Source organism: Phascolarctos cinereus, unplaced genomic scaffold, assembly GCF_003287225.1.
Source record: "Phascolarctos cinereus isolate Bilbo 61053 unplaced genomic scaffold, phaCin_HiC Scaffold_4;HRSCAF=312, whole genome shotgun sequence".
NCBI classification, from domain to species: Eukaryota; Metazoa; Chordata; class Mammalia; order Diprotodontia; family Phascolarctidae; genus Phascolarctos; species Phascolarctos cinereus.
In genome coordinates, this window is record NW_027555847.1 from 81,793,842 (window position 1) to 81,820,730 (window position 26,889).

The window sequence follows — 26,889 nt, forward strand, 5'->3', positions numbered from 1 at the left end:
TGAGCACATCAGCAACTGTGTTGTTAAAGGCCAAAAGTGGTGGCTCCACTGCCTTCAACTGTCAAAAGAGTTTGCTATACAAATCTTTGAAAATCTTTTCCATCTTTTGTCCATTTGTTGTCTTCCTTCTAATTTCATCCTTACATGCCCTTGAATGAACTTTACTTAATTGAGTCTCCTGCAAAGCTTTCTTTAAACTGTCTTTTTCCCCTTCCACTGCTTCTTGTTGGTTACGCTAAGTAATGCCACTCAATCTTCCAACATCCTTCTCAGTAGGATTTATAAATGATTCTGTATCCTAAATGCCAACATATCTGTCTGCTTAACAAGTAAGTTAAGAGTTTGCTAAGTTGATTTCAAGCTCTTGTTAAGTCAATTACTATAATGGGAGATCATTATTACAGATGTTCTTTTCTCCATTCCTGATTTTTTGAGTCAATAATCTGTTTAAAGAGGTCAGGATGGAATTTTAATTACAAGCCTTAGCTTTCATTTTTAGTCTTTTTTCAAGCTTTGTATCAATTTTTTTTCTTTGTATACAGACAAGCCACAACTTGTTAGAACAGCTGATATGAGCATGAGTCTCACGACCAGTAATGAATCATTTCCTATTTGTTAAATTGTAATTAATTTCATTTTTTCTGATATTATTTAGGTGTTCCCCAAAGTTAATGCCTTCAAATTCTTTTTTCAAAGAAAACATTAAGGATGCATAGTTATAAGAATTCTGTGTAGGCTACACAAGTCCTTGGCTTCTCTCATGCGTTACTTTTGAACCATAGTCTCCAACACATTTTTTCGCTGACCGTAATTTCCTCCTACTTCCACAGTTATCAAAGTATACGTCACTTTAAGTTGAAATCTTGAGTTCTTCATCAAATTTCTCTACATGGTAATCCTCTGCAACGAATATGATATAAGCTTCAATTATGTTCATTCATTTGTCAATGACCAAGGATTTCACAACTTTACGAGAATACCAGCAGCTAAGGTACTATCTAGAGGCAGTTTAAAAGCTGTGTGATTCTTAGTACCCTGTGCTCCTTTTTCTGCTACTCTGCTGCCATCTTTTTTGTTGTTGTTGTTAAGGCAATTGGGGTTAAGTGACTTGCCCATGGTCACACAGCTTGTAGTATCTGAGGGCCAGATTTGGACTCAGGTCCTCCTGACTTTAGGGCTAGTGCTCTATCCACTGTGCCCACCTAGCTGCCCCATATGAAGAAGCAGAAGGGGGCCTCAGAGTACTGAGGACTACTTTGTATTAGCCTTTGCATCACGGATTGCTGTGGCCAGCTGGTAATGAGCCTCTTCACAGTTAGCTAAGCTAGTGCTTGGAAAGCAAACACTGTGCTGTCTTGCTGGGGCTGTACTTGAAGCCTCTCTTGCATGGTAAAACCTGCCAGAGCTTGTTCTTTCCTGGCAGTTTCTGAGAATCCAGGGTGATCTCCATGCCTCCATGAAGCACTAGAGTAAGGCCTTTTGGAGGACTGCTTGTGTTATTATACATCTTTTCTGAGAGAAATGGTTATTAATAACCAATTCTGGAGGGCATCCAGGCTTTTTCCCTGTCCTATTTCCTTGTTCAAAGCTCCACCTTTGAAGGACATAACTAATCTCTGCCAAAAATTTACCCCACCTAGACCATCTTCTCTAGGTGAATTCCTGCTCATTATGTTCTACAGGTTTGAGTAGGGATAAATTCTTGAATTAGATTGCCCCAAGGCTGAGCAATTTAGAAGTAAATGACAAAAAGTTACATCCCCAGCCCTTCATTTAGAAGGGTTCCACCTCTCATTGTAACATTCCTTCTTTTCATTAATTAGTATCCAATCAGAATTGATTGCCACCCTCAGGAACACCCCTCTCTGACCAAAATGGATAATTTCAGAGCTTTCACTTACCAAAAATGATAATTTTGATTACATTAAATCAAAAAAATTTTGCACAAACAAAACCAATGTGAATGGGATGTCCCAGTGAAGACTTCTCAGTGTAATTAAGGTAATGAGTTCAGAAGGTAGTGTGAAAAATGAACTCTCAGAAGTGAAGGCTCCTCAAAGGGTCAAATAATTCTTGATTATTACTTTCAAAATCCTCCCCCACTCAGACCCTGTTTTTAAGCACTTAACAGAAAGAATAAGCCCTGCCCCACCACCAACCTGAGCCGTTTGCCCTTGGCTTCCAGCCTCTTTCCTTGTCTTTGAATTTCGTGCCTGGAATGTAAGCCTCACCTCCCAGTTAAGGGGGTAAGGGATAGTGGTGGGTGGAGGCTTGTTTGCGTGGTGGGCAGAGATTTGCTTTCATAAGGCAGCCCCTGTTACTCGGTCTCTCTCTCTCCCCACATGTATCGAAGGAGCAGACAGCCATCTCGCGAGATTGTAATAAAGCTAACCTTTGCTTTCCACCTTGAGAAGTCTCTGAGTTTAATTTGGGTTGGGGTCGCTGTCCCACACAAATGCAACCAAGATTAGAAGGAAAGCAGAAAGCTGGGAAACAATTTTTACAGCAAGTGTTTCTGATAAAGACCTCATTTCTCAAATATACAGAAAACTGAGTCAAATTTATAAGAATACAAGTCATTCCCCAATTGATAGATGGTCAAAGGATATGAACAAGAAGTTTTTCAGATGAAGAAATTAAAGCTATGTATAGTTATAGGAAAAATGCTCTAAATCATTACTGATTAGAGAAATAAAAATCAAAACAACTCTGAGGTACTGCCTCACACCTATCATCACATTTCACACCCTACAATGCCAAACAATATCTTACATATGGTAGGGGATCAGTACTAGTAGCTGAACAAATTAATATATAGAATGTCCTCCAACTACATGAAAACTTCATTGTCCAACCTATTAGAAAAGGCCAGAAGAAACAAAGCTTAGATTACAAAATCAAATTTCATTCAGTGTAACCAACTACAGAACAAATATTGCCATCCTTTTCTCTATCCAGATTCTGAACAGTATGTGTGACCCCTTCCATCTAGCTTTATTTGGAGTCAAGAACAACACTCTAAGGGGGGAGGGAAAGATGTTACTTAAGGCAATTCTATATGAAAAGAAAACCTTTTCCCAAGGATAGTGCCTTAAGAGGTCTGCATTCAAAGTCAACAAAGAGCAAGGGAGACATTTTTAAAAGGTCAAGCTAAGAGACACCCACCCCAGTAACAGAATGGCACTGTATTCAGATGAATTTGTGAACTAGCAGGAAAGGAGCCTGTGACTCCAAGGAATCCAATCTCATACTTAGCTCACTAAGCTAGTTCTCTGCCAAATTCATGAGGACACAGTAGTGTACTAAGTTTTTTAGCCTTTCTTACTCTGGGCACTCTGGAATCCTACAAGATTCTAGGGCTGGGGCAGATGGGGATAAGAGAACAGGCAAAGAGAAAAGGAGACAGGAACAAACTTTGGTTTTTCTTTCCTGTTCATATTTATTACAGTCCCATCCCCTGCTGGTTGCTATACAGCTGCATAAACATACCAAAAACAGAAGCTAGTATTTTAAGATTACCTGTGCACTTATTAGATTACACCATTATCTCTTCAATTAATCTTGCCAATCTGAGCGGACTGTTCCCAAATCTTTACAATATGAACAGCAATAACCATTCTGAATCTAGTATACCAACTATACAACAAAATCACTGATCTGCATATCTCTTCATGTAAGGGCCTATAACACCTGACTTAATTTAAGCCTCAATTATAGAGAGAGTAGAACTTGTAAACAGACCCTAAAGATGTGGAAAGGAATATTTACAGGACATCATCACTTGATTCCTCCATTTCCTCAGTAGCAGTGGAGGGCCATATAAACCAGGAAACTCTGGGAGGCCTTTTCTTTATTTTTTAAAAATTTATTTTTATTCTGAACTTAAAATTTAAAAAGAAGTATTTCTATCTACATAGTAGAATAGCAGAAGGAGACTGTGAATAAAAGTGCTGATCTCTATCATGTATACCTGTTCAGAATCTGTTGGCAGGATTCATTTCTCCTGACAGTACCTGGTCCCAATGTTGGGAACTTGTCTCTTGTGGTAGTTTGTAAAACCAAAGGGTCATTGGGGTCTGTTCTCTATCCTTTAGCAGTTTAGAAATCTCTGAAACTTCCCAAGCTACCTCCTACAGCTTCACTCAACATGCAGAAATTGCCAGTAAGGTAAAATCTAGCTTTTCTTTATGAAAACCTAGGAGATCCCAAGCATTATAAGCAGATCACCTGTTCTAAAACCACAATTCCCCAAATCAGCAAACAAAGGAAGGAGGTAATGTAAATTTTCATATCTCTTCTTCAGGAAGAAGCACTCTCATTATAATTATTCAGTGTCCAGTTTTTATTTCTTTCTTTGTTCTTTTCATTTATATCATCATAGTTTTATGTAGGTTGTCTTCACTTTGCATCATGTTCATATATGTCTATTCAAGCTTCTCTACATTTTTCATATTTGCTGTTTTTCAGAGTTTAGCACTGTAATGTATTCCATTACATCTGCATGTTCTTTGCCTGTAAACAATCTGTCTACATGCCTCTCATTTAAAATACATACACGCAGGTTTTTGGGGACAGCACTTTCTACCTAACTGCTCCTTTTCTGTCTTCTTTGCTGGATCTTCCTCCACATTATACCCCCTAATCTTAGGTGTCCCTTACAGTTCCATCCTGGGCCCTCTTCCTCTCTTTTCCTTTTGTATTACTTGGTGATCTCATGATTCTCAAATCTACCTGTCCTGCCCCCCTCTAATCTCACATTTCTAACTGCCTTTCAGACATCTTGAACTAAATGTCCAGTGGACACCTTAAACCCAATGTTCAAAATGGAACTAGTTATCTTTCTCCCTAAACCTTTCCCAACCCAATAACCCTCTGTTATTGCAGACAGTAACATCATCCTTCCAGTCCCTCAGGCTCACAACTTAGGAGTCATCTTGAACTCCTGCCTTCACCGCTGCTGAGAACTGTCCATTTCACCTCTGCAACATTTCTTAGATATACCCTTTCTCTCCTCTGACACTGTCACCCTTCTAGTGCAGGCCCACATCACCTCGTGCCTCGATTACTGTAATAGCTGCTGGTGGGCCTGCCTGACTCAAGTCTCTCCCCACTCCAGCCCATCCTCCATTCAGCCACTAGAGTGATTTTCCTAAGCAGAAGGTCCCATCATGTGATCCCCCCCCCAATAAACTCCAGGATCAAATACAAAATGGTGTTTTGCATTCAAAGCTCTTCATAACCTAGCCCTCTCCCATATTCCCAATCTTCTTATACCTTACTCCCCACAAATACTCTGGTTGTTACACAAACAAGACACTCTATCTCTTGGCTCCAGGCATTCTCTCTAGTCCTCCCCAAGGCTGACTTTTTTGGCTTCCTTAAAGTCCCAACTAAAATTATACCTTCTACAGAAAGCCTTCCCAACCCTTCTTAATTCTAGTACCTTCCCTCTATTAATTATTTCCTATTAATCCTGTATATAGCATATGTATGTACACACATATGTATATATATACGTACATACATATACGTGTGTGCACCCGTGCGCGGCGCACACACACACACACACACACACACACACACACACACACACACAAGCTCCTTGAGGGCAAGGGCCATCTTTTGTCTCTCTGTATACCTAGCACTTAGCACAACGCCTGACAAACAGTAGGTTCTTAACAAATGTTTATTAATTGACATATATAAAGCTCACCTTTCTTCTTGGAATGTACTGCCAATTAAAATGTACTTCTATGAAACTATACTAATAACTACCCTCTTGATAGGAGAGACCAAGCAAATATAGTAGATCATAAATTACAAAAATTTAGTAGATAAACCAATTCAGGGCTCTTCAAAAGACTGAAATCTACTGGTAGATTTTAAAGGTCACTGCCCCAATTCTTTTCCCTAAGTGTTCTTCCTTCCCTCCTCTGCTCTATATACACCAATGACTTTAAGAAAATCAAAAGGAGTTCTACAGAACTTAAGAAAAGTTTGGAGATGCCTGAATGATTTAACCCACTTATCTTATAGATAAGGAAAATGAGACATAAATACCATTATTAGCAAAAAGAAAATCATAAAATCTTAAGGGCTGGAAAGGGACCTTAGAGGTCATGTAGTCCAACCTCCTGCCCGATACAGGAATCCCCTTTGAACATCCTTAATAGATGATTTATCCAGGCTTTTCTTTTTTTTGTCTTTTTTTTGGTTTGTTTTTACTAGGCAATGGGGTTAAGTGACTTGCCCAGGGTCACACAGCTAGTAAGTGTTATGTGTCTGAGGCTGGATTTGAACTCAGGTCCTCCTGAATACAGGGCTGGTGCTCTATACACTGCACCACCTAGCTGCCCCTATTCAGGCTTTTCTTAAAAAAGTTTATGGGGAAATAAACCAATAGTGCAAAGAGGTTTTTATTTCAAGAACTGCTACTTAAATACTATGGGATAAAAATTATAGGAATACTCTTTCTACATAAAGTAATACAGCCATTCATGCAGCCCTTAGCAAGTACTTGATGAGAAACAGCCTGAGGAAGTAACATGGAAGTCAAATTACTTTTTCTAATTTTGAAAATGTTACAGACCAAGTGCTGAAAACAGCTTGATGGCCTTAGACTGAACTGCCCTTTTTCCTGGAACTGGTTGATCTATTGGCTTCATAAAGAGAGGGCTGACTGCCAGTCTCAAAGACCAAATCCAAGAGAATGACATCTACTTCTCAAACACAAAGTTCCAGAGGAAATACTTCCAGAGGGGAGGGCCCCCAATGATGGTGCAGATGGGGAGAGAAACAAGAAATCAGCAGAGACACATGCATAGAGAGGAAAGGACTAGCACTTTCAAGGACACACTATATATAACACAGGATATATGGTCTGGCTAGGGCATGTGTGCTCTCTCTGTCACTTTCTCCCCTTCCCCAACATTTTCTCTCCTCCCCCTCTCTCTTTTAAGCCTGAGAAAGAAAAATCCCTACCACAAAAATCTCTTCCTAACAGTCTAACTTTGGGCAAGTCATTCTTTCCTCTCTCCAGGCCCTGGTTTCTCCATTTGTAAAATAAGAGGGTTGGACTAAACGGTTTTTGAGGTCTTTTTAAAATTTCTACTTTAAATTTCTAAAATTCAAGCAAATGCCCAAAGAGCAACCAAACTACACATGCCCATTGATCTAGCATACCACTACTAGGTCTGTATTCCAAAGAGATCATAAAAAAGGGGAAAGGAACTACATGTTAAAATATTTATAGCAGCCCTTTTCGTGATGACAAAATACTGGAAATTGAGGGGATGCCCATCAATTGAAGAAGGGCTGAATAAGCTGTGGTATATGAACGTAATGGAATATTATTGTGCAGTAAGAAATGATGAGCAGGCAGATTTCAGAAAAACCTGAAAGGACTTGTACAAACTGAAGCAAAGTGAAATGAGCTGAACCAGAAAAACCTTGTACACAATATCAGTAACACTGTGATGATCAACTATGAATCACTTAGCTCTTCTCAGCTACACAATGATCCAAGACCAGTACAAAGGACTCATGATGGAAATGCTATCCACAGTCAGATAAAGAACCAAAAGACTCTGAATGCAGGTCGTAGCATTCTTTTTTCCCTTTATTTTTTCATGGTTTTTTTTTCCTTTTGATCTGTTTCTTCTTTCACAACTGTGACTAATATGGAAATATATTTTACATAACTATACATATATAGCCTATATCAAATTGCCTACCATCTTAGGAAGAGTGGAGGGGAGAGAGGGAAGGAGAAAAATTTGGAACTCAAAATCTTGTAAAAATGAATACTAAAAATTGTCTTGACATATAATTGTGGAAAAATAGAATACTATTTAAAAAAATAAAGTTTAAGCAAGCCAATAGCCTACTTTTTTCAAGACATATTTGCTACCACCAAATTCCAGTTATAACCTAAGAATCTGGACAACCCTTCAGAGTTTGATATAACAAAATTTCTCTGCAGTCTCACGGCATAAATGAAGCTGCCTTAAAGAAAAATCCCTATAAAAATGGACACATACATAATATATCATATCTATCAGTGTGGTGAATGATGATCTTTGATACTTCAAAATCCCCAGACTGTAATTATGGAGTGGGGAAGGGAGAAAGGTTGGGAATTTCTTCTCTTAGTTTTTCACTGTAACAAAGTAGACACAGCAACCCCTCTTAGAAAGATCTGGATCATCCAATCAAGATGGTACAAAGCACGTTCGCTTTGAATGGTTTAGGGCTTTCCAAACAAAGATCCCAGAAATCTCGGCAAAGATCATCCATGATGAAATAACAATGGAACAAGATTTCTTAACAGAAAAGAAAAGTGATGAAATAGAAATAGAAAGGATTTGGAATCAGGAGAGCTGCACTTAAATTCTCTCTTCAACACCTATTAGCAGTGGGACATTAAGTCAAGTGATTTGATCAAATAAACATCAATTTCCTCTTTTATAAAATGGAGAGAGATAATACTTACACTATCCACCTCAAAGGTTTGTTGTGATGATGATGCCCCAAGGCACCATCCCTGAACACTTCCCTCTGGCCCAAGGACCCTAGCTCTGTGAGTGGGCCCAGTGGGGCAAACTATCTCTCCCTGTTACAAAAACAAGCTGACCTCTGTAGAATTTCCCTTGTACTATCTTGTATCAACAAAACTATCAAGTACTGATGCCCACAGTTATGTATACGATCCAGAGGTCAAGTCATAGACATCAACTCCCAAAACTATCTTGTTATAGACATAATAGACCAAAATATACCCTTTAGGAACCCTCCCCCCACTTAGTTTCCAGTAGTGAATGACTTAGTTGTATGTTATCACCTAATTGGCATACTTGCCACATAATCCACTACTTTTCCTATATAAGCTTTAGCATCATTTCTGTTAGGTTGCAAGTTCCCTAAGGAGCTCTGCCCACCATGGTAGAATTCCTAAAGGAACTCTGCCCACTGTATAGCATTAACAATAAATCTTTGCCACCCTGACTCAAAGAATGCTCAAGTCTGTGAATTCATTCCCGATGACTCCGTCCTATACTCTGGTCCTTGAGGGATCTAAACCTATAAGATACCCCTATTAAAGTCACCTAATCGACCAATATTACTTACTCATATTACCAATACTGTTTATTTTACTATCACTGAATATCTACTGTTTAAAAAGAACTCTTTAGGAGAGGACTCAAGAGATGGCAATTAGAACAATTTCACTTACCCCTCAGTTCAACCATTCATTTTTTAAGCACCTACTACATGTAATAAACTCTACACTCTACAAGGCACTGGATGGGGGTAGGGAGAAGACAAATATGAATATTCCTACACTAAGGAAGCTTGAAATGACGTGTGCAAAGATAAATTAAACCTAAATCAAAATATAGTAAAGTGCATAAATAAAAAACGTTGAGGCAGATGACTGAGGGATTACTCCCATCTTGAGGAATGAGAAGTTTGACAAAGGAGGTACCATTTAAAATGAATTCTGAAGAATAGATAGTATATCAACAGGTAAATAAGGAGAAGGGTATTTCAAGTTCAAAAAATAGCATAAGCAGATGTGAGGGAGCAGGAGAGCAAGAAGGGCCAGATATGTTCAAAGGATGAGTAGTAGTACAATTTGACTTAAGTATAGCGTACCCGAGACAGACTACTGTGAAATGAGGCTGGAGTCAAAATGCAGAGTCTTAGATAAGGAATCTGGATTTTATTTGTATTACAGAATGCTAAATTTACATGTATCCAACCTCAACTGGACTCACCATCATTAACTCCCTCTCTTCCCCAATTTAATACTTCAAATGACTTTTTTTTTTGGCCACAACCTTAGAATAAAATGGTTCTTCTTGCCAACACCAGCTAACTACTTGTTCCATTTGATGCTATCCCTTCTCATCTCCTCCATGACCCTAGCTCCCTAGATCATTTTAAATTTAATATTTTATTTTCCCCCAATTATATGTAAAAGCAATTTTAAACAACTGTTTTTAAAAACTAAGTTTCAAAGTCTCTCCTTCCTTCTTTCACCCCCTCAATTGAAAAGGCAAGCAATTTGATATAGGTTCTACATGTGTACTCATGCAAAACATACTTCCATGTTAAGCATCTTGTGAAAGAAAACAGACAAAAAAAAAAAGAAAAAGAAAGAACAAAGGTAAACGTTTACAAATCCTGTTACCAAGATGGTCTAGATGGATGTAGTGGTCTCAGTTATCCTTCTTAACCAGAGGCATCAAATTCATAGCCCATAATACTTGGGCCACAAGTGTGATTTGAACCAGATTAAAATATAACTGGTAAATATTTAAGAAAATAAATAAAATGCAATAAAACATAGGTGATATTACATTTTAAAACTAGTCAATATGCAGCCCTGCAGGGATCCTTAAGCATAAATTAGTAGCCTCAGTAGAATTTATTACCACTGTTTTTGACATCTCCGTAGTATCACAATAGGGCAGACCACAAGAAAGAAGAGTTTAATCTCAGGACAAGTCACTTAGTTGTGCCTGTGGCTCCAGGCAATTCTAGAAGAGGCTGAGCAGCTTCCAATATACAATGTCAGAGGGAATTTCTTCATTGGAAGTTCCTTATACTAGTAAAATCACAAGTTTATTCACTTAAAAAAAAAAGATGAGGGAGGGGAATGAGAATCTGTGCTGGGGAGGAAGGGGCGAGCAGATTGTGATGGGCCTTGAATGCCAGGACTGAGAGTTCATATTTTATGTGATAGGCCATGGGAAATCACTGAATGTTTCTGAGCTTAGAATGGGAATCAAATGGTAAAAGGCAAACTGGACAGGATCATAAAGTATGTGGAGAGGGAGTAGAGTATAAGAAGACTGGAAAAGTAGAAGAGGCCAGCTTGTGTTAGGCTTTAAAAGCCTAACAGAGGATTTTCTATTTAATCAAATGCTCCAAATCACTAATAATAAAATGCAAATCAAAACAATTCTGATGTTCTACCTCACACTCAACAAATGCCAAAGATATCAAAAGATGAGAAGATACAGAAGGACAAAATAGAGATGAATGGAACAGAAAAAAAAACAGGTAAGGAATATACAACATAACAATATAAACAGAAAGAATAACAACAAAACTAGTGACACTAAATTAGGCCAAAATTATAATAACCAAGCTTGGCTCCAAAGAGATATGAGAAGCAACTCCTTTCCTTCTTTACAGAGGTGAGGGACTATAGGTATAGCCTATGGCAGATAATGTTAGACTTTCAATATGTTGGTTAGTTTTGTTGACATATTTTCCCTTCCTTTTTTAATCCTTTATTATTTAAAAAAAATAGCTGTCTGGGAGGGGTAGCAGAGGACTATACTGGAAAATGTTGGTAATGTAAAAACAAAAGATAATAAAAATTTAAAATAATAAATGGCTTGTTAAAATGAAAGATTTGGGCTAAAAAATGTTTAACCATTTGGTCTGGCCTTCAACTAGGTCAGGCTTTCCTCAAGAACAGTGGGAAAGGAATTTTCCCTGGTAGCTATTTTTAGAATAGTTCTGGCCTTTCTTAATACAAACAAAAGATTCATGTAACCTATCTACTTTATTCACTGCCTTTTCTTTTGCATTTATGATATTTGTAGGCATACAAAGATGTGGAAAGAATGTCAAGAATACTTTTAGAAACAAAACAACTTTTTTTTTTTGTAAATAGGAATGACCTAGACTAGGTCATTCTTTAGACAGCTACAACGGAAGTCTGTTCAGGGAACTAACTTGGAATTATGAAAGCTCTGTTCAAAATCTGGCTCTAACACTAAGCTGTAAGACCACAGACCAGCAAGTCACTGAAGCTGTTGGAGACTGAGTTTTCTCATCCCTAAAAAGGGGATAATAATACTTGTACCTACCTCAAAGAGTTGTGAGAAAAATATTTAATTGACTTAAAGTGCTACTAAAATGTCAGCCATTATTGCTATTTTATAATCTCCCTCCTCACCCAAAGTCCTAGCTCAGTGTTTCACTGGAGATGATCCTAGGTTCTATGTAGCTATGAAAAGGGAAGCACAACCTGCTGCAGATTGTACCACACTGGGAAAAAGTCCAAGTATAAGACCAATGATGGACTGTATTTGCTGCCTAAAGACTGGTCTTTATTTAAGTATGGAACTGCTCATCACCTGAAGATTGGCCACAATATGAAGAACTGTTTGACCACAGCAACCAATGAAATACATAATAATACAAAAATGGCCCTCGGTCCAATGCGGTTCCTTTCCACTGCTGGCCCAGTATGGGAGATGGGTGTGTCCTTTTACCTTTACTTTGTTACCTCAGTCTTTCCCTATTTGCTACCAACTATGGGTATCACTAAACTATACAACTTTCCCTAAAATTCACCAAATAAAGTCCTATTACTTTACATTACAGGCTCAACTCTTTTTTGAGAATCTCTTCAAGTCACAGTAAAAGACTACAGCATCTTATATTCATTGTGTATCTCTTCACTGTCTTCCTATGCAACTCATAATTTGGGTTCTTCAGAGATTTTGATGAGAGATTCACAACCATATATTATCACATATATTAATGCTGAAAAGCTGGAATTTTCTGACAGGAAGAAGTTTGTGATGGTTGGAAGGGTTACACGGCTTCCCATATGCAAAACAGCCCTCATTTTTCCTCTTGTTCAATTTTGGGATTAAATCATAGTCCATCTATACTGTCTAACCCCGATCCCCAGCTGTTAGTGTTCTCTCCTTCCTCTTCAAATGATCATAAATACATCTATCTGTTTATGTACTGCATACCATCACAGAATGTAGGCAATCACTGAAGAGAATGATTGACCTACAGTTTTCTGCATCTTGATGAAATCGGCAAAATATCATAGGTAAACCAGAAATACTGAGAGGACCTCATCATTTACAAAGAATCCGTCTTCCATTTTTACCCTGCCAAGGAACATTTGTTACGTTTCTCTTGATACTGGTAATTGTACAGGATCCTTATACAAAGTTATCTTTGTGGTTGCAAGTATCAAGGAACCATGATCTTAAAATATGAAATGGAAACACCTAGTTGGAAGAGATCATTTAACAACTAAGTTTTATTCTAGGGATTCAAATGCCTCTTTGTAATCAGTAAACAATAAACACAGCTGGTTGTTGTAGTCTCCTTTACACCTCTCAATCAATTCTGTTATGGTGAAGAAACAGTCTGCTGCAGAGTCTAAAACATAGAGAGCTGACTTTGAAATTGATCCTACATCCATTAACAGTTTCAATTTTTTTTGTTCAATGCTTGCTATGTCCAGTGCTTTCTATGTTCTTCATTATATATAAGCCTGAGCCTTCTGAGAAGCAATTTATGTATTAATTCATAATTATGTATTAATTTATTAAAACACTAGTAGTATTTTTTCTGAGACTGTCTCCCTGTTTTTCACCATTTATTTATTTTTAGTTTGACATTCACTTCCATAAGACTTTGAGTTTTAAATTTTCTCCCCCTCCTTCCCATCCCCCCAAGACAGCAGACAATCTGATACAGGATTCATATGTACAATCATATTAAACATATTTTCACATCAGTCATGTTGTAAAAAAGAATTAGAACCAAAAGGAAAAACAGCAAGAAAGAAAAAAAAAGAGAGAAAATAGTATGCTTCAACCCGCATTCTGACTCCCTAGGTCTTTCTCCAGATGTGGACAGCCTTTTCTATCATGAGTCTTTTGGAATTTATCCTAGATCACTGCATTGCTGAGAAGAGCTAAGCCTATTAAAGTTGGTCATCACAAAATGTTGCTGTCACTGTGTACAATGTTATCCTGGTTCTGCTCATTTTCCTCAGCATCAGTTCATATAAGTCTTTCTAGGTTTTTCTGAAGTCCGCCTACTCATCATTTCTTATGGAACAACAGTATTCCATTACATTCATATACTGCAATTTGTTCAGCCATTCCCCAATTGATGGACATCCCTTCAATTTCCAATTCTTGGCCACCACAAAAAGACCTACTATAAATATTTTCGTACATGTGGGTCCTTTTCCCATTTTTATGATCTCTTTGGGATACTGACCTAAAAGTGGTATTGCTGGGTCAAAGGGTATGCAGTTTTACATCCTTTTTGGCATAGTTCCAGATTTTTCTCCAGAATGGTTGGATCAATTCATAACTCCACCAACAATGCATCAATGTTCTAATTTCCCCACATCTTCTCCAACATTTATAATTTTCCTGTTTTGTCATGTTAGTCAATCTGATAGGTATGATACAGTACCTCCGAATTGTTTTAATTTGCATTTCTCTAGTAATTTAGAGCATTTTTTCATATGACTACAGATGGCTTTAATTTCTTCCTCTGAAAACTGCCTGTTCAAATCCATTGTGAGTCTCCTTATTTTGCCCGAGACTGGAAGCCATTCACAACCTGATCCCACTAATGACTGACACAGAAGCTTGAACCTGCTCCATTTCCTGACTTTTGTTGTTCAGTCATTTTAGTCATGTCCGACCCTTCATGATCCCATTTGGAGTTTTCTTGGCAAAGATACTGAAGTGATTTGCTATTTCCTTTTCTGGCTCACTGTACAGATGAGGAAACTGAATCAAACAGGGTTAAATGACTTGCCCAGGGTCACACAGCTAGTCAATGTTTGAACTTACTATTTCCTGACTTAAGCCAGTTCACTTCAGTGGTCCTCCACTCCCAGGGATTCACCGTATTAGTGTTGGACCTCATTTGGAACCTAATCAACTTTAGTCCTACTTTAGTTCAAAATTCTAAAGCTCTAGCAATCTATAGACCTCAGCCTCCCTAGTAGCAGGGATTACAGGTATGCAATGCCATTCCCAGCCTCAACTGCTAGTACTGATCCCCTATCATGTATAAGACATTTTTGGCACTGTAGGGTGTGAAAAGAAGTATAATAATACATTTATATATAGGTTTAAAAGTAGTCTTCCACAAGGCCTTACTCTAGTGCCTCACGGAGGCATGGAGATCACCCTGGATTCTCAGAAACTCTGCCAGGAAAGAACAAGCTCTGGCAGGTTCCACCATGCAAGAGAGGCTTCACGTACAGCCCCAGCAAGACAACACAGTGTTTGCTTCCCAAGAACCAGCTCAGCTAAGTATGAAGAGGCTCATCACCAGCTGGCCACAGCAATCCATGATGCAAAGGCAAATACAAAGTAGTCCTCAGTACTCTGAGGCCCCCTTCTGCTTCTTCAGAGATGGCAGCAGAGTAGCAGAAAAGGGAGCACAGGATGCTAAGAATTACACAGCTTTTAGATGTGTGTAGACAGCAGCTTTTGGGCAGAGCACCAGCAGGTAAGGGTATGATACCTTATGTGGACAGATGGAAGGAAGGAAGGATAGAATGAAGGAAGGACTGTGCTGCCCAACTTACTTCTACTCAGAGGTTACTGTTTGTTTTTCCTTCTAGAAGAGGACCATGACATCAGGCAGGTGATGCCATGACATGCAAGTGAATCGGATTTAAGTGAGGGAGGGCTGTGCAAAATTTTTATCTGAAACCTTTTTTATCTTAAGGTCCATATCTCAAACCCAATTCACTCCAGCTCTCACTGACTGGCCAACAACAGGTCCCAGGCCAAGCCCCACTTGGTTTTAATTTGGGCACTGGTTTACACAGTGAATGTAAACAACAATTATTTCTGTTTTGGCCAGAAACCCTGAGAGTCTTCCCTTCCCAGACTGATTTTTTTTTTTTGGACTAGCTAAAGAGGTCATTCTCTGCCTCATTTCTTACCTAGCCTTAATCACTGAATAGGTGTTGCCTAGGTCAAACTGAGACCTATTAAAGACCTTAGCTTAAAAAAGGCCAAGGTCTCCCACTATATCCAGGGCCATCTTCAGTCTTCCTGACCTCTGGACCTCTCACCACTGGACCCAGATGACTCTGAAGGGGAAAGTGAGGCTAGTGACTTTGTTTTTTGTTTTTCTATTTTTAAATATAAATTTATTTATTTTTAGTTTTCAACATTTACTTCCACAAGATTTTGAATTCCATATTTTCACCCCATCTTGCTCCTCCCCCACCCCAAGATGGCATGCATTCCGAATACCCCTTCCCCTAGTCTGCCCTCCCTTCTATCTCTCCCCCCTCCTTCTCTTATTCCCTTCCCCTTCTATTTTCTTGTAGGGCAGGATAGATTTCTGTACCTCATTTCCTGTATTTCATATTTCCCAGTTGCATGTGGAAATATTTTTTTAAAACATGTGTTTCTAAAACTTTGGGTTGCAAATTTTCTCCCTTCCTCCCACCCCACCCACCCTCATTGAAAAGGCAAGCAAGTCAATACAGGCCATACTTGTGCAGTTATGCAAAACACTTCCATAGTAGACATGTTATGAAAAATTAACTCTATTTCCCTTAATCCTACCTTGCCCCCCCATTTATTCTATTCTTTCTTTTGACCCTGTCCCTCCTCAGAAGTACTTCCTTCTGATTACCCCTTTCCCAATCTGCCCTTCTATCATCCCCCTGCTCTCTTGTCCCCTTCCTCCCCTATTTTCCTGTAGGGTAAGACAGATTTCCACACCCAATTGAGTATGTATGTTATTCCCTCCTTAAGCCAAATCCTATGAGAATAAGATTCCCTCATTTCCTCTCACCTTCCCTTGTTTCCCCTCCACTGTAAGAACCTTTTCTTGTCTGTTCTGTGCAAGATAATGTACCCCATTCTACCGCTCCCTTTCTCCTTCTCCTAGTATAATCCTCTCTCACCCCTTAATTTTATTCTCCAATATCACCCCTTCATCTTCAACTCACCCTGTGCCCTCTATCTATCTATCTATCTATCTATCTATCTATCTATCTATCTATCTATCTATCTATCTATCTATCTATCTTCCTATCTATCTATACATACATATAATTTTTCCCCTCCCACTACCCGAATACTGACAAAGGTCTCATGAGTTATAAATATCATCTTTCCATGCAGGAATGTAAACAGTTCAGCCTTAATAAGTCTCTTATGATTTCTCTTTCCTGTTTACCTCTTCATGTTCCACTTGAGTCTTATAATTGAAAGTCAAATTTTCTATTCAGCTCTGGTCTTTTCATCAAGAATGCTTGAAAGTCCTCTATTTCACTGAATGACCATTTTTTCCCCTGAAGGATTATACTCAGTTTTGCTGGGTAGGTGATTCTTGGTTGTAATCCTATCTCCTTTGCCCTCTGGAATATTATATTCCATGCCCTGCGGTCCCTTAATGTAGAAGCTGCTAAATCTTGTGTTATCCTGATTGTGTTTCCACAGTACTTGAATTGTTTCTTTCTGGCTGCTTGCAATATTTTCTCCTTGACCTGGGAACTCTGGAATTTGGCTACAATATTCCTAGGAGTTTTCCTTTGGGGATCTCTTTCAGGGGGAGATCAGTGGATTCTTTCAATTTCTATTTTGCCCTCTGGTTCTAAAATATCAGGGCAGTTTTCCTTGATAATTTCTTGAAAGATGATGTCTAGGCTCTTTTTTGATCATGGCTTTCAGACAGTCCAATAATTTTTAAATTCTCTCTCCTGGATCTATTTTCCAGGTCAGTTGTTTTTCCAATGAGATATTTCACATAGTTTTCTAATTTTTCATTCTTTTGGATTTGTTCTACTGCGTCGTGATTTCTCATAAAGTCACTATCTTCCAATTGCTCTATCCTAATTTTTAAGGAAGTATTTTCTTCAGTAATCTTTTGGACTTCCTTTTCTATTTGGCCAATTTTGCTTTTTAGGGCATTCTTCTCCTCATTGGCTTTTTGGACCTCTTTTGCCATTTGGGTTAGGCTATTTTTTAAAGTGTTATTTTCTTCAGTATTTTTTGGGTCTCCTTTAGCAAGCTGTTGACTTGTTTTTCATGATTTTCTTGCATCACTTTCATTTCTCTTCCCAGTTTTTCCTCTACTTCTCTTACTTGCTTCTCAAAATCCCTTTTGAGCTCTTCCAAAGGCTGGGCCTGATTCATATTTTTCTTGGAGGCTTTGGATGTGGGAGCTTTGACTTTGCTGTCTTCTTCTGGTTGTATGTTTTGATCTTCTTTGTCACTAAAGTAAGATAATATAGTTTGACTCTTTTTGCAAGGTTTGCTCATGATCCTAAGGCTGGTGACTTTGCAAAGCTCTCCCTCACTTAAATCGAATTCACTTTGTATGTCATGGCATCACCTCCCTAACATCATGGTCCTCTTCAAGAATGAAGGGCAAACAACAAGATAGTAACTTAACTGTTAGTATTCTTGTGAAGTTGTAAAATCCTTGGCCATTGACAAATGATTGAGTGTCTTCCTGGAGTAATTGAATTGTGTCAACCTTGACATTCTCAATATGAATGAAACTAGAAAACAGAAGGTGCAGCTAAATGGAAGGATTACTCACAAATTTTTCTTAAAGAGGCAGATAAAGAAGGTGGTGAATTTTTCTCATGCACCCAAAGGTAATAAGAAATATTTTGTGGGATATTAGGTCATTTTATACTTCATGACTATAAATGCTTGCAGAAATCAAGGTCTCAATCAGAGAGATTACTATAGCTATGGTGAACTCCACATAGTTTGTGAAAGAACTTGGACTAGTCACCTTTGAACTGGACTAGAAAGGAACTAAAAGGCATATACCACCTCAGCTGCTTCAACCAGTGGGGTTGTATAATAATTTTGTTAAGACATTATAACCAAACTATAGGCAAACATTACTCACTTCCGTTGTTAAGCAGTTCACCCAGCCTCAGATCAGCTGAGCCAAGCTGCCAGCTCCCACTCTGCCCAAATTCACCCTATTCACTCCATGTTGTCTGCTCCCACTAGTCCCACATTGCACCACTAGGCTCTAACCCTATGTAACATTGTTTCACCTACCATCATGGTTTTTTGGAATCAAGAGTGGAGTATATTTGTATAAAATGAAAGGAAAACAAGAGATAAGAGAACATGATTATGAGAGTAAGCTCTATAAGCATGTCAATAATTATCACAGCATATTTTAAAAAATCTAAGGATGCTAAATATGTCTACTAAAACTTTTTCAGCATGTCTTAGGCTTTACTAGAAAAAAAAAGTCAATGTATATTTTCTAAAAAAATTACTTATTTTTGATCCAAATAAATTAAAGCTAGTTCCCCCAGACCACCTCCAGATTATAATTCCAAAAAACATTCATAACATCTACTTATATAAATTTTTTAAAAATTAGTTTACAGATGCCAAAATGATGCTTTCATTGACAAAACATATCAGCTGCATAGAAAACTCCAACATGCTTAAAGATATATAAGCCTAATTATGACATCAACTAAAAACGCCAAAGCAACATATATTCTAGTGTCTTGAGGACCAGGGAAAAAGGGAGGGAAATAAGGAAAGACTGAACAGGAAGAAGAGGTGTGGCAATTTCCTTGTGGCTTTCCAAACATAACACATAATTCCAACTGCAAAGGTTCATGAAAACAACCTCTGTGACTACTTCATTTTAAAATCTCAGAATATGTGACTGAAAAACCCAAAATAAGCTGGATGCTACAACACATGCTAACATTCTGTTCTTCCTAATATTTCATCCATGCAAGATCAGAATGACAAATTGTCCATGCCTTTGGCTGGTATCAGTAAAATTTCGAGATTTAGATCTTAAACTGGAATAATTTTCCTAGAAACAATGGAAAAGAAAAGGACCCCACTAGTTAAAATTTTCATTTCAATGAAAGGCATATGGCTTCCCAATTATTTAAAATGCTAACAAGACATATAAGCTATAAACATTCTGTTTTGTATATAAGTGGTGAGTTAATCAGTAGAGAATAGAACAATCCAAAAGCTATATCATCTCCTTAACACCAAATTTATTTTAATTTACATTTTTCAACCAAGTAAAAGGTGATAAGGCTAAGATTAGAATCAAATGGCACAGAATTTGACCCTAGTTATTTAATTTACTCACTATCATTTTGGCAAAATCACCATTAAAATATTACAGCTATTATCCCTTTCCCCTCATTTCCATATATATACACAAGTCTAGCCAAAAAAAAAATAGGATGATAGGTTTAGAGCAGAAGAAACCTTAGAGGTTCTAGATCAATACCTTCTTTTTCCAAGTGAGAAAATTAAAGGCCAGAGAAATTAGGTAACTTGCCCAAAGTCACCTCCCTAAATACTTGCTTTTGTTAAGTTCTTCCTTATATGACTCCCAGGATCCTCCATAAATCAGTAAGTTTGGAAAGAGTCTACAAGACAGCATCCTAGATCACATGCTTAAATTAGACCTTCATGTTATTCTATGTTGGAATTTGTTTTTTCATTTTAAATTACTATAACAGTCCTATATGCCACTAGTTTGGCTTATCTTTAAAAAAAAAAGCAATTTTTAAATACTGAAAAACAGCACACAGGATCACCTTATTAGGCCCAGGAGTTAAGTGATTTCCCCAAGGCCATAAAGCTAGTATAGTCAAGCCTTCTAGTCCAGTACTGTGGTTCTTCCTTACATAACTGACCCAAAGAAGGGCTCTAAAACCCACAAGCTAAACAATGGAGCCCTTCTTTTCTGAAATATCACATTTTACTTAAGTTATCTGGGATTCTTAGGGGTGGACATCCCAGATACAATAAATATGTATTTCACAAAGTACACTTCCAACCCCAGGCCACTGGCTGAACACAATCCAAAAAAATGAAACCATAATCCTACATACCATGACAAGAATCCCAAAAGCAGCTAATTCTTTGCCAGGCTAGAACTGTTAGGAAAGAACGGAAGACTCTGCCGCTAATCATTTATGATTAATCTGAGATACCTTAGCCTATCACAGGCAACCAAAAGCCTAGAGCCTTCCCACAACTTGTCTGCAAAGGAATTTTTTTAAAAAAAAAAAAGGGAAAAAGGAAAAAGCCGCTCCCAGGAACTATCCACTCTATTCTTGGTTTCCAAACTCCCTATGTATCTCTGACAGGATTTGGAGGAGAAGGAAAAAAAGGCTACTTTCCAACTCCACCCTGACAAACTAAGAAAGGAAATCAACAAGTAGGGGACATAAAGCACTGCATGATTCTCATCTTCAAAACCAATCTGGATTCTCATTTCAGACTTTTCCTTTAAAAAATACATCAGACTTGCAAAAAGGAAACATTTTTAGAAGATAGTACCTTTTCAGTCATCCTGTAACCTGTTAACAAGCTCTAAAACTGATAAAACACGTTCTCTTCACATCCGCTTTTAAAAGTCTTTTGCTCTCACCTAATAATTTCCTCCATTCAACCTAAGGAGCATGTGGCTCAGCCAACAGATGGAGACACTTCCACAGTTTGAATCTAATCTGCCTCTTTGGAAGGTCAGACGGAGCAGGCTCCCTGGTAGAAGCTACTGGGGAGTGACAAAACAATGATTAACTGCAACAACTTGTCTGCCTGGACTTAACCCTAACAGAAGCCGGCAGATCCACTCAGGAGTCACCACTTAGGAAAAGCTTGTCCTGGGGAGGCTTCTGACCAACCTACCTCTATCTAAGATGATATGTGGACCACAAAAATCTGACACATGCTTGTGACTTAAAATTATGCTAGCCCTCTCAAGAGACAAGTCAATCTAGCTTCCTTCCTCTCCCTCACTAGGAACAAAAAACCTCTCTGGCAATGAGGCATAACAGCACTTGGTGCCCCTCAAATGGCATTTATAAAATGCTGTCTCATGTTAGCTTTCATGAAGGTCATGTGACAGTGGAAAGAGCCCTGGATTTAGACTAGGTTAGAATTCTGGATCTGCCACTTCCTAGCTGTACAGATCTTGGGCAAGTAACGGCCTCCTGGGGCTTCAATTTCTGAAACTGTAAAATGAGCTAGTTAGATTAGATGATCTCTGAGGTTCTTCACAACTACAAATCGCTGCCCTTCTTATCTAACACTCCATTCACCCTTACCAGACTGTCAGCTCCCTGAAGGCAGAGATTCTAGCCCCAGTACCAGGCCTTGTATATAAGAGGAACTCAATACATTCTTGTTGAATGAATAACTGAATCTGGCTCTGAACAAGGAGTGGATAAACCATGACATTCATCATAATGCCTGGTGAAGACTGCATTGGGGACATCACCTTGATGGAGGAATGGCCATACTCAATGAAGGTATTGTAACTTTTAGAACATTTTTCATTAATGAGTGGTACTCATCACCATCTGACAGCTCCTCTGAATTCTCAAACTCTCACCTTTTCCACCCCCATTCTCAATGATACAATTTGGGGGCACCCCAGAGGGTCTTTTGATGTCTGAAGACTGACTAAAAGTAGTTTACTATTCTTTCCCTAAATGGATCACCAAATACTGAGCCTGACTTTGTTTATGTAAGTATACAGTTCAGCACTGGAGTTAACATTTTTAATCTTACAACATTTTTCATCAAGACAAATCTCTTGTTTTTTACACTTGGGAGTTTTTCTTCATAGAGAAAGAGGTCAAGAGCAATCTGGTTAAAATCATCAGATTAGGGCTGCTATTCATTATGAATAGCAAGTATTATAACATCATAGAGCTAAGGATGGAAGGGACCTCAGAGGACATCAAGTCAATTTCCTCATTTTATTTATTTATTTTTTTGGTGAGGCGATTAGGGTTAAGTGTCTTGCCCAAGGTCACACAGCTAGTGAGTGTTATGTGTCCAAGGCTGCATTTGAACTCAGGTCCTCCTGACTCCAGGGCCAGAGCTCTATCTATCCACTGTGTCACCTAGCTGTCCCCAATTTCCTCATTTTATAGAAGAGCAAAGTAAGACCAGTCAAGTTTAGCGGCTTGTTTAAAGTCACACAGACATAAAAGTATCTGAGGCAAAATTCAAACCCAGGCTGTCTTCTTGACTCTAAGTCTGGTACTCTGTTCAGTACCACCATGCTCCCTATCTCAGTGGATGAAGCCAAGTTTTAGATTTTTATCATATAATTCAACCTGCATTATTACAGGAGAATAATTTTACTTGTAATAATTTTTAAAATCTGTCATATATTTTCCTCTTCATTAAAGAAATTTGTTTTATTCAATGGAATAAAAAGTATTCTGCACCTACAGTGGTGGTCAGATTTTATTTTAACACTCACAACTTAACTCAGTTGGCCAACAATATCGAGTGAGATTGAAAGGAGCTGTCTAAAGGCTTTTTGGGCCCAAGTTTGCACATACAACTAAACAGAACTAAAGAATGCCAAAACAAATAAACTTTTTCTGTTAAGAAAAACAGGGTAGGAATGTAAGCCTGTGGTTAGAGTCCAAAGCAGAAACTTAAGTGTTGTACACTCTATTCTTGATTTTACCATTGCCTTACTGTGTAAATGGTTGTATTGTTAATATTCTTGTATGAAGAGACAATATATTGACAGGGGAAAAAAAGTGGGGTTGAATGAAATAGGATACCACTACACTCTCCTCCAAAACACAGCAGGCATTACTACTTCTCTACCTTTGATTACTCCAGTTCTACCTCCACGAAATACTCTTATTCCTCTACTTATCTAAGACTTACACATGTTTCAAGGCCCATCTCCTCCATATACATCTTGAGAGCTGGGCCCCTTTCCTCCCCCCATGGTGTCTACTGCAATCACAGAATCATAGGTTATGGGCTGAAAGGAATCAAAGAGGTCATCTACTCTGATCCCTTCATTTTACAGATGAGGAAACTAAGAATCTGAGAGAATGTGATTTGTTCCAGATCACACAAGATACCAATCCCTGGACCTCTGACTCCAAATCCAGCCTTCTTTCCCGTGCACATAATAGGTTCTCAATAAATGTCTACTGATCCACCCTTGATCCTAGACTTCTCACTTGCTAAATACTCTGATTAAGCAACATATTCAGTAGAAAGAGCACTGGCTCAGGAATTACAGAACCTGGGGTTCAAATTCTCCCTCTTGATGATACTCCCTGTGAGATCCTTAGTTTCAAGTTTCCTCATCTCAAAGGTGAAACACTTGGATTAAATGAGCTCTGAAGCCCCTTCAAACCACAGAGCTATTATCCCACAACTCCTTGGCAAAGTGGTTTAGCTGCTCAGCAGCCCAGCAGATTAATTATTATACCTGTTCCCTTCCTAAGGAAAAAGAAAAGAATAATAAAGAATATGACAATTCTTTATTAATAAACAAGGAGTGACTACTAAAATGGTTTAACAAATGTAAGGCACTCTAGATCTCCTAAATGAAAGCAAATAGTTTAATATAGTAGTTCAGATAGTGTCAAAGCCTTAGACAGAGGTTCTTAACCTTAGATTTGTGGACCTGCTTTTTAAAATGATTTGATCAACTATCTTAATATAATTTGTTTTCTTTGTAATACTGTGCATTTTATTTTATGCATTTAAAATCTTATTCTGAAAAGGGATTCACAGCCTTCACCAGACTGCTAACACACACACACACACACACACACACACACACACACACACACACAGAGTTAAGAACCCTAGGCCAATTTATAGCTACCAGCCCTGACCCCAAGAGATAAATCATCCAGTTTGTTGACACACATTTGTCAACCTGTTCAATCCACCAGAAATGGTTACTTCCTGAGATCTCCCAACAATCACACCCGTACCACAGTCTGAACCTTTGGCACAAACATTTATTTGCTCAATCTGCAGAATCAACACCTATATATCTGACATAAACACCTTCATTCAGGCACATGTGCACTACCAGCAAATTAAGTTTCCAGGCTATAAGTTAATCCCAATAATTCTAGTTTATCAAAGGCAGCTTGCACCAAGCCACCCACTACAGTGGGATAAATGACCCTGTGGCTTGCCTCTTGCTAAGATTTCCCCACTTGTCCTACTCAACCTCTTTGGCTTTACGCCAACTTGCTCAATACAATATCTGGTCTGGATGATCTTTGTGATACTCTATGTCTTAGATGGAACGGACTGGCTAGGCCTACAGTCAGTAGTAGTTACAATGGATTAGTTCTCCATTCCCCTTCCTTAGGGCTGCTCTTCACTGAGACTTGCTGATTCATATCTTTCCTATGTTCCTTTACCTTGATTCACACAGCCATCATCTTATTTCAAGCCCACAACAAGTCTCAACTGGACTATATTATACCAGACTCCTAATTGGTCTCCGTACTTCCATTCTTTCTCCTCTCCAACCTACTTGTACTTTAGTAAGATTTTTTAAAAAAAATTTTAACACCAAAACCCCCAAACATTTCAATATATAAAATAGAAGTGTATACACACATACATTTTGTGTTGCTTACTTTAATAAAAATTATTTAATACATTCAACCAGTTACTTTCAAAATTATATTGCTTATCTGTGCTTCCTTTGCACACTTTTAAAAATATTTCAATAGCCCTCATTTTTTTGTTTTGGCATCACTATTACTAATATTTGTAGTATTTTTTCTGTGACCTAGAACTTCAGAATTTTGCCCATGACATTCTTTGGACTGTTCTTTTTGAGAATTTTTTCAGGGGGTGATTGGTGGATTCTTTCTATTTACACTTTATTCTCCAGTTCTAACAAATCTGAGCAGTTTTTATTTATGATTTTTGGATATATAATATTCAGGCTTTTTTCTTTTAAATCATGCTCCTCAGATGGTCTGATAATTCTTTTTTTTTGGGGGGGTGAGGCAATTGGGGTTAAGTGACCTGCTCAGGGTCACATAGCTAGTAAGTGTTAAATGCCTGAGGACACATTTGAACTCAGGTCCCCAATTCCAGGGCTGGGACTCTATCCACTGAGCCACCTAGCTGCTCCCGGTCTGATAATTCTTAAAATATCTCTCCTTGTCCTGTTTTCCAGGTCAGTTGTTTCTGATAACACATGATTTTTTTTTCTATTTTTTTTTCCATTTTAATTTTTTTCTAATATTTCTTGCTGTCTAAGGAAGTCATTTAATTTGTTTGGTCTATTCTAATTTTCAGGGAGTCTGTGGCTTGGGTAAAGTTGGCCACTTTCTATTTTAGGTTATTTCTTCTCTAATTCTTTATTCCAGTCCTTTTATTTTACTTTATCTTTTGCTTCATTTCTCTGAATTAGGGTTTTGTGCTTTTCTCTCTGCTAAGCTATTGGGTAGGGTTTTTGGTCCTACCGGGGTTTTATCTGGATCCCTGAGCTAGCCTCTATTTCCTGAGGTTAGGCTCTCCTATGGCTCTGAGGTTCAGAACTGGATCTTCAGGGCACTTTATGGCATCTTAGGATACAGTTAGTAAGAAATTTTAACTCCTGGGCCTAAGGTATTTCAGTCTGAACGTTGCTACCATCCCATTGGTCAATGTCATTCCTGGTGGTTTCTAAGGTCCACAATGTGTATTTTCCCACAACCCTAAAGCTTTCTTTAGGGAACCCTCCACTCTTGCTGCCTCTGGATTGAAAGCCTTGCAGTTACAAGTGTTTCTGGTCACAATGGGAGACCTATGGCTTGTTTGGCTGAACATGTACTGGCTTTTCTAACAGACCCCTTTTGCTATTGCCAGTGAGCTTCTTGCTGATTTTTTGTAAGCTCTGTGGTGAATGAAGTTTCTTACAATAGTTTCTTATTGTATGTTTTGAGAATTGGTCTGGTAGTGACCATTCTTTCTCAGTATTCTTTTGCAAAATCTTCATCCAGGTCCCACTCCCTCCAACTCTGGGTGCACCCTAAGGCTCTATTCTAGATCTTCTCTTTTTTCTCCTCTCTACCCTCTCTGATGGTGACCACAGATTCAACTATCATTTCTATGTATGATTTTTAAATCTACATATCCAAACTTCATTTCTCTTCTGAATCCTATATCTCCAAATGCTTGCTGGACATTTCCACCTAGACATTCCAAAAGCCTCTCAAACTCATCATGTCTAAAGCAGAACTTATGTTCCCCCAGAAACCTAAGCTTCCTTCTAACTTCTGTATTTTGGTTGAGGGCA

The 26,889-nt window shown here is 38.3% G+C and overlaps 1 protein-coding gene across 3 annotated transcripts in view; it reads right to left on the bottom strand.

Annotated features, from left to right (window-relative positions):
- Positions 1–26,889, bottom strand: part of CCM2 (CCM2 scaffold protein) — a 125,576-nt gene that overhangs the window by 67,269 nt on the left and 31,418 nt on the right. The window contains exon 1 of one of the 3 annotated variants that reach the window (XM_020971533.2): positions 20,687–20,707. The exons of the other annotated variants lie outside the window; for them this stretch is intronic. Coding sequence (XP_020827192.1) covers positions 20,687–20,689 — 3 coding nt within the window. The 5' untranslated portion in view covers positions 20,690–20,707. Of the gene's footprint in view, positions 1–20,686; positions 20,708–26,889 lie in introns of those variants that run through there. 3 annotated transcript variants of the gene reach the window in all.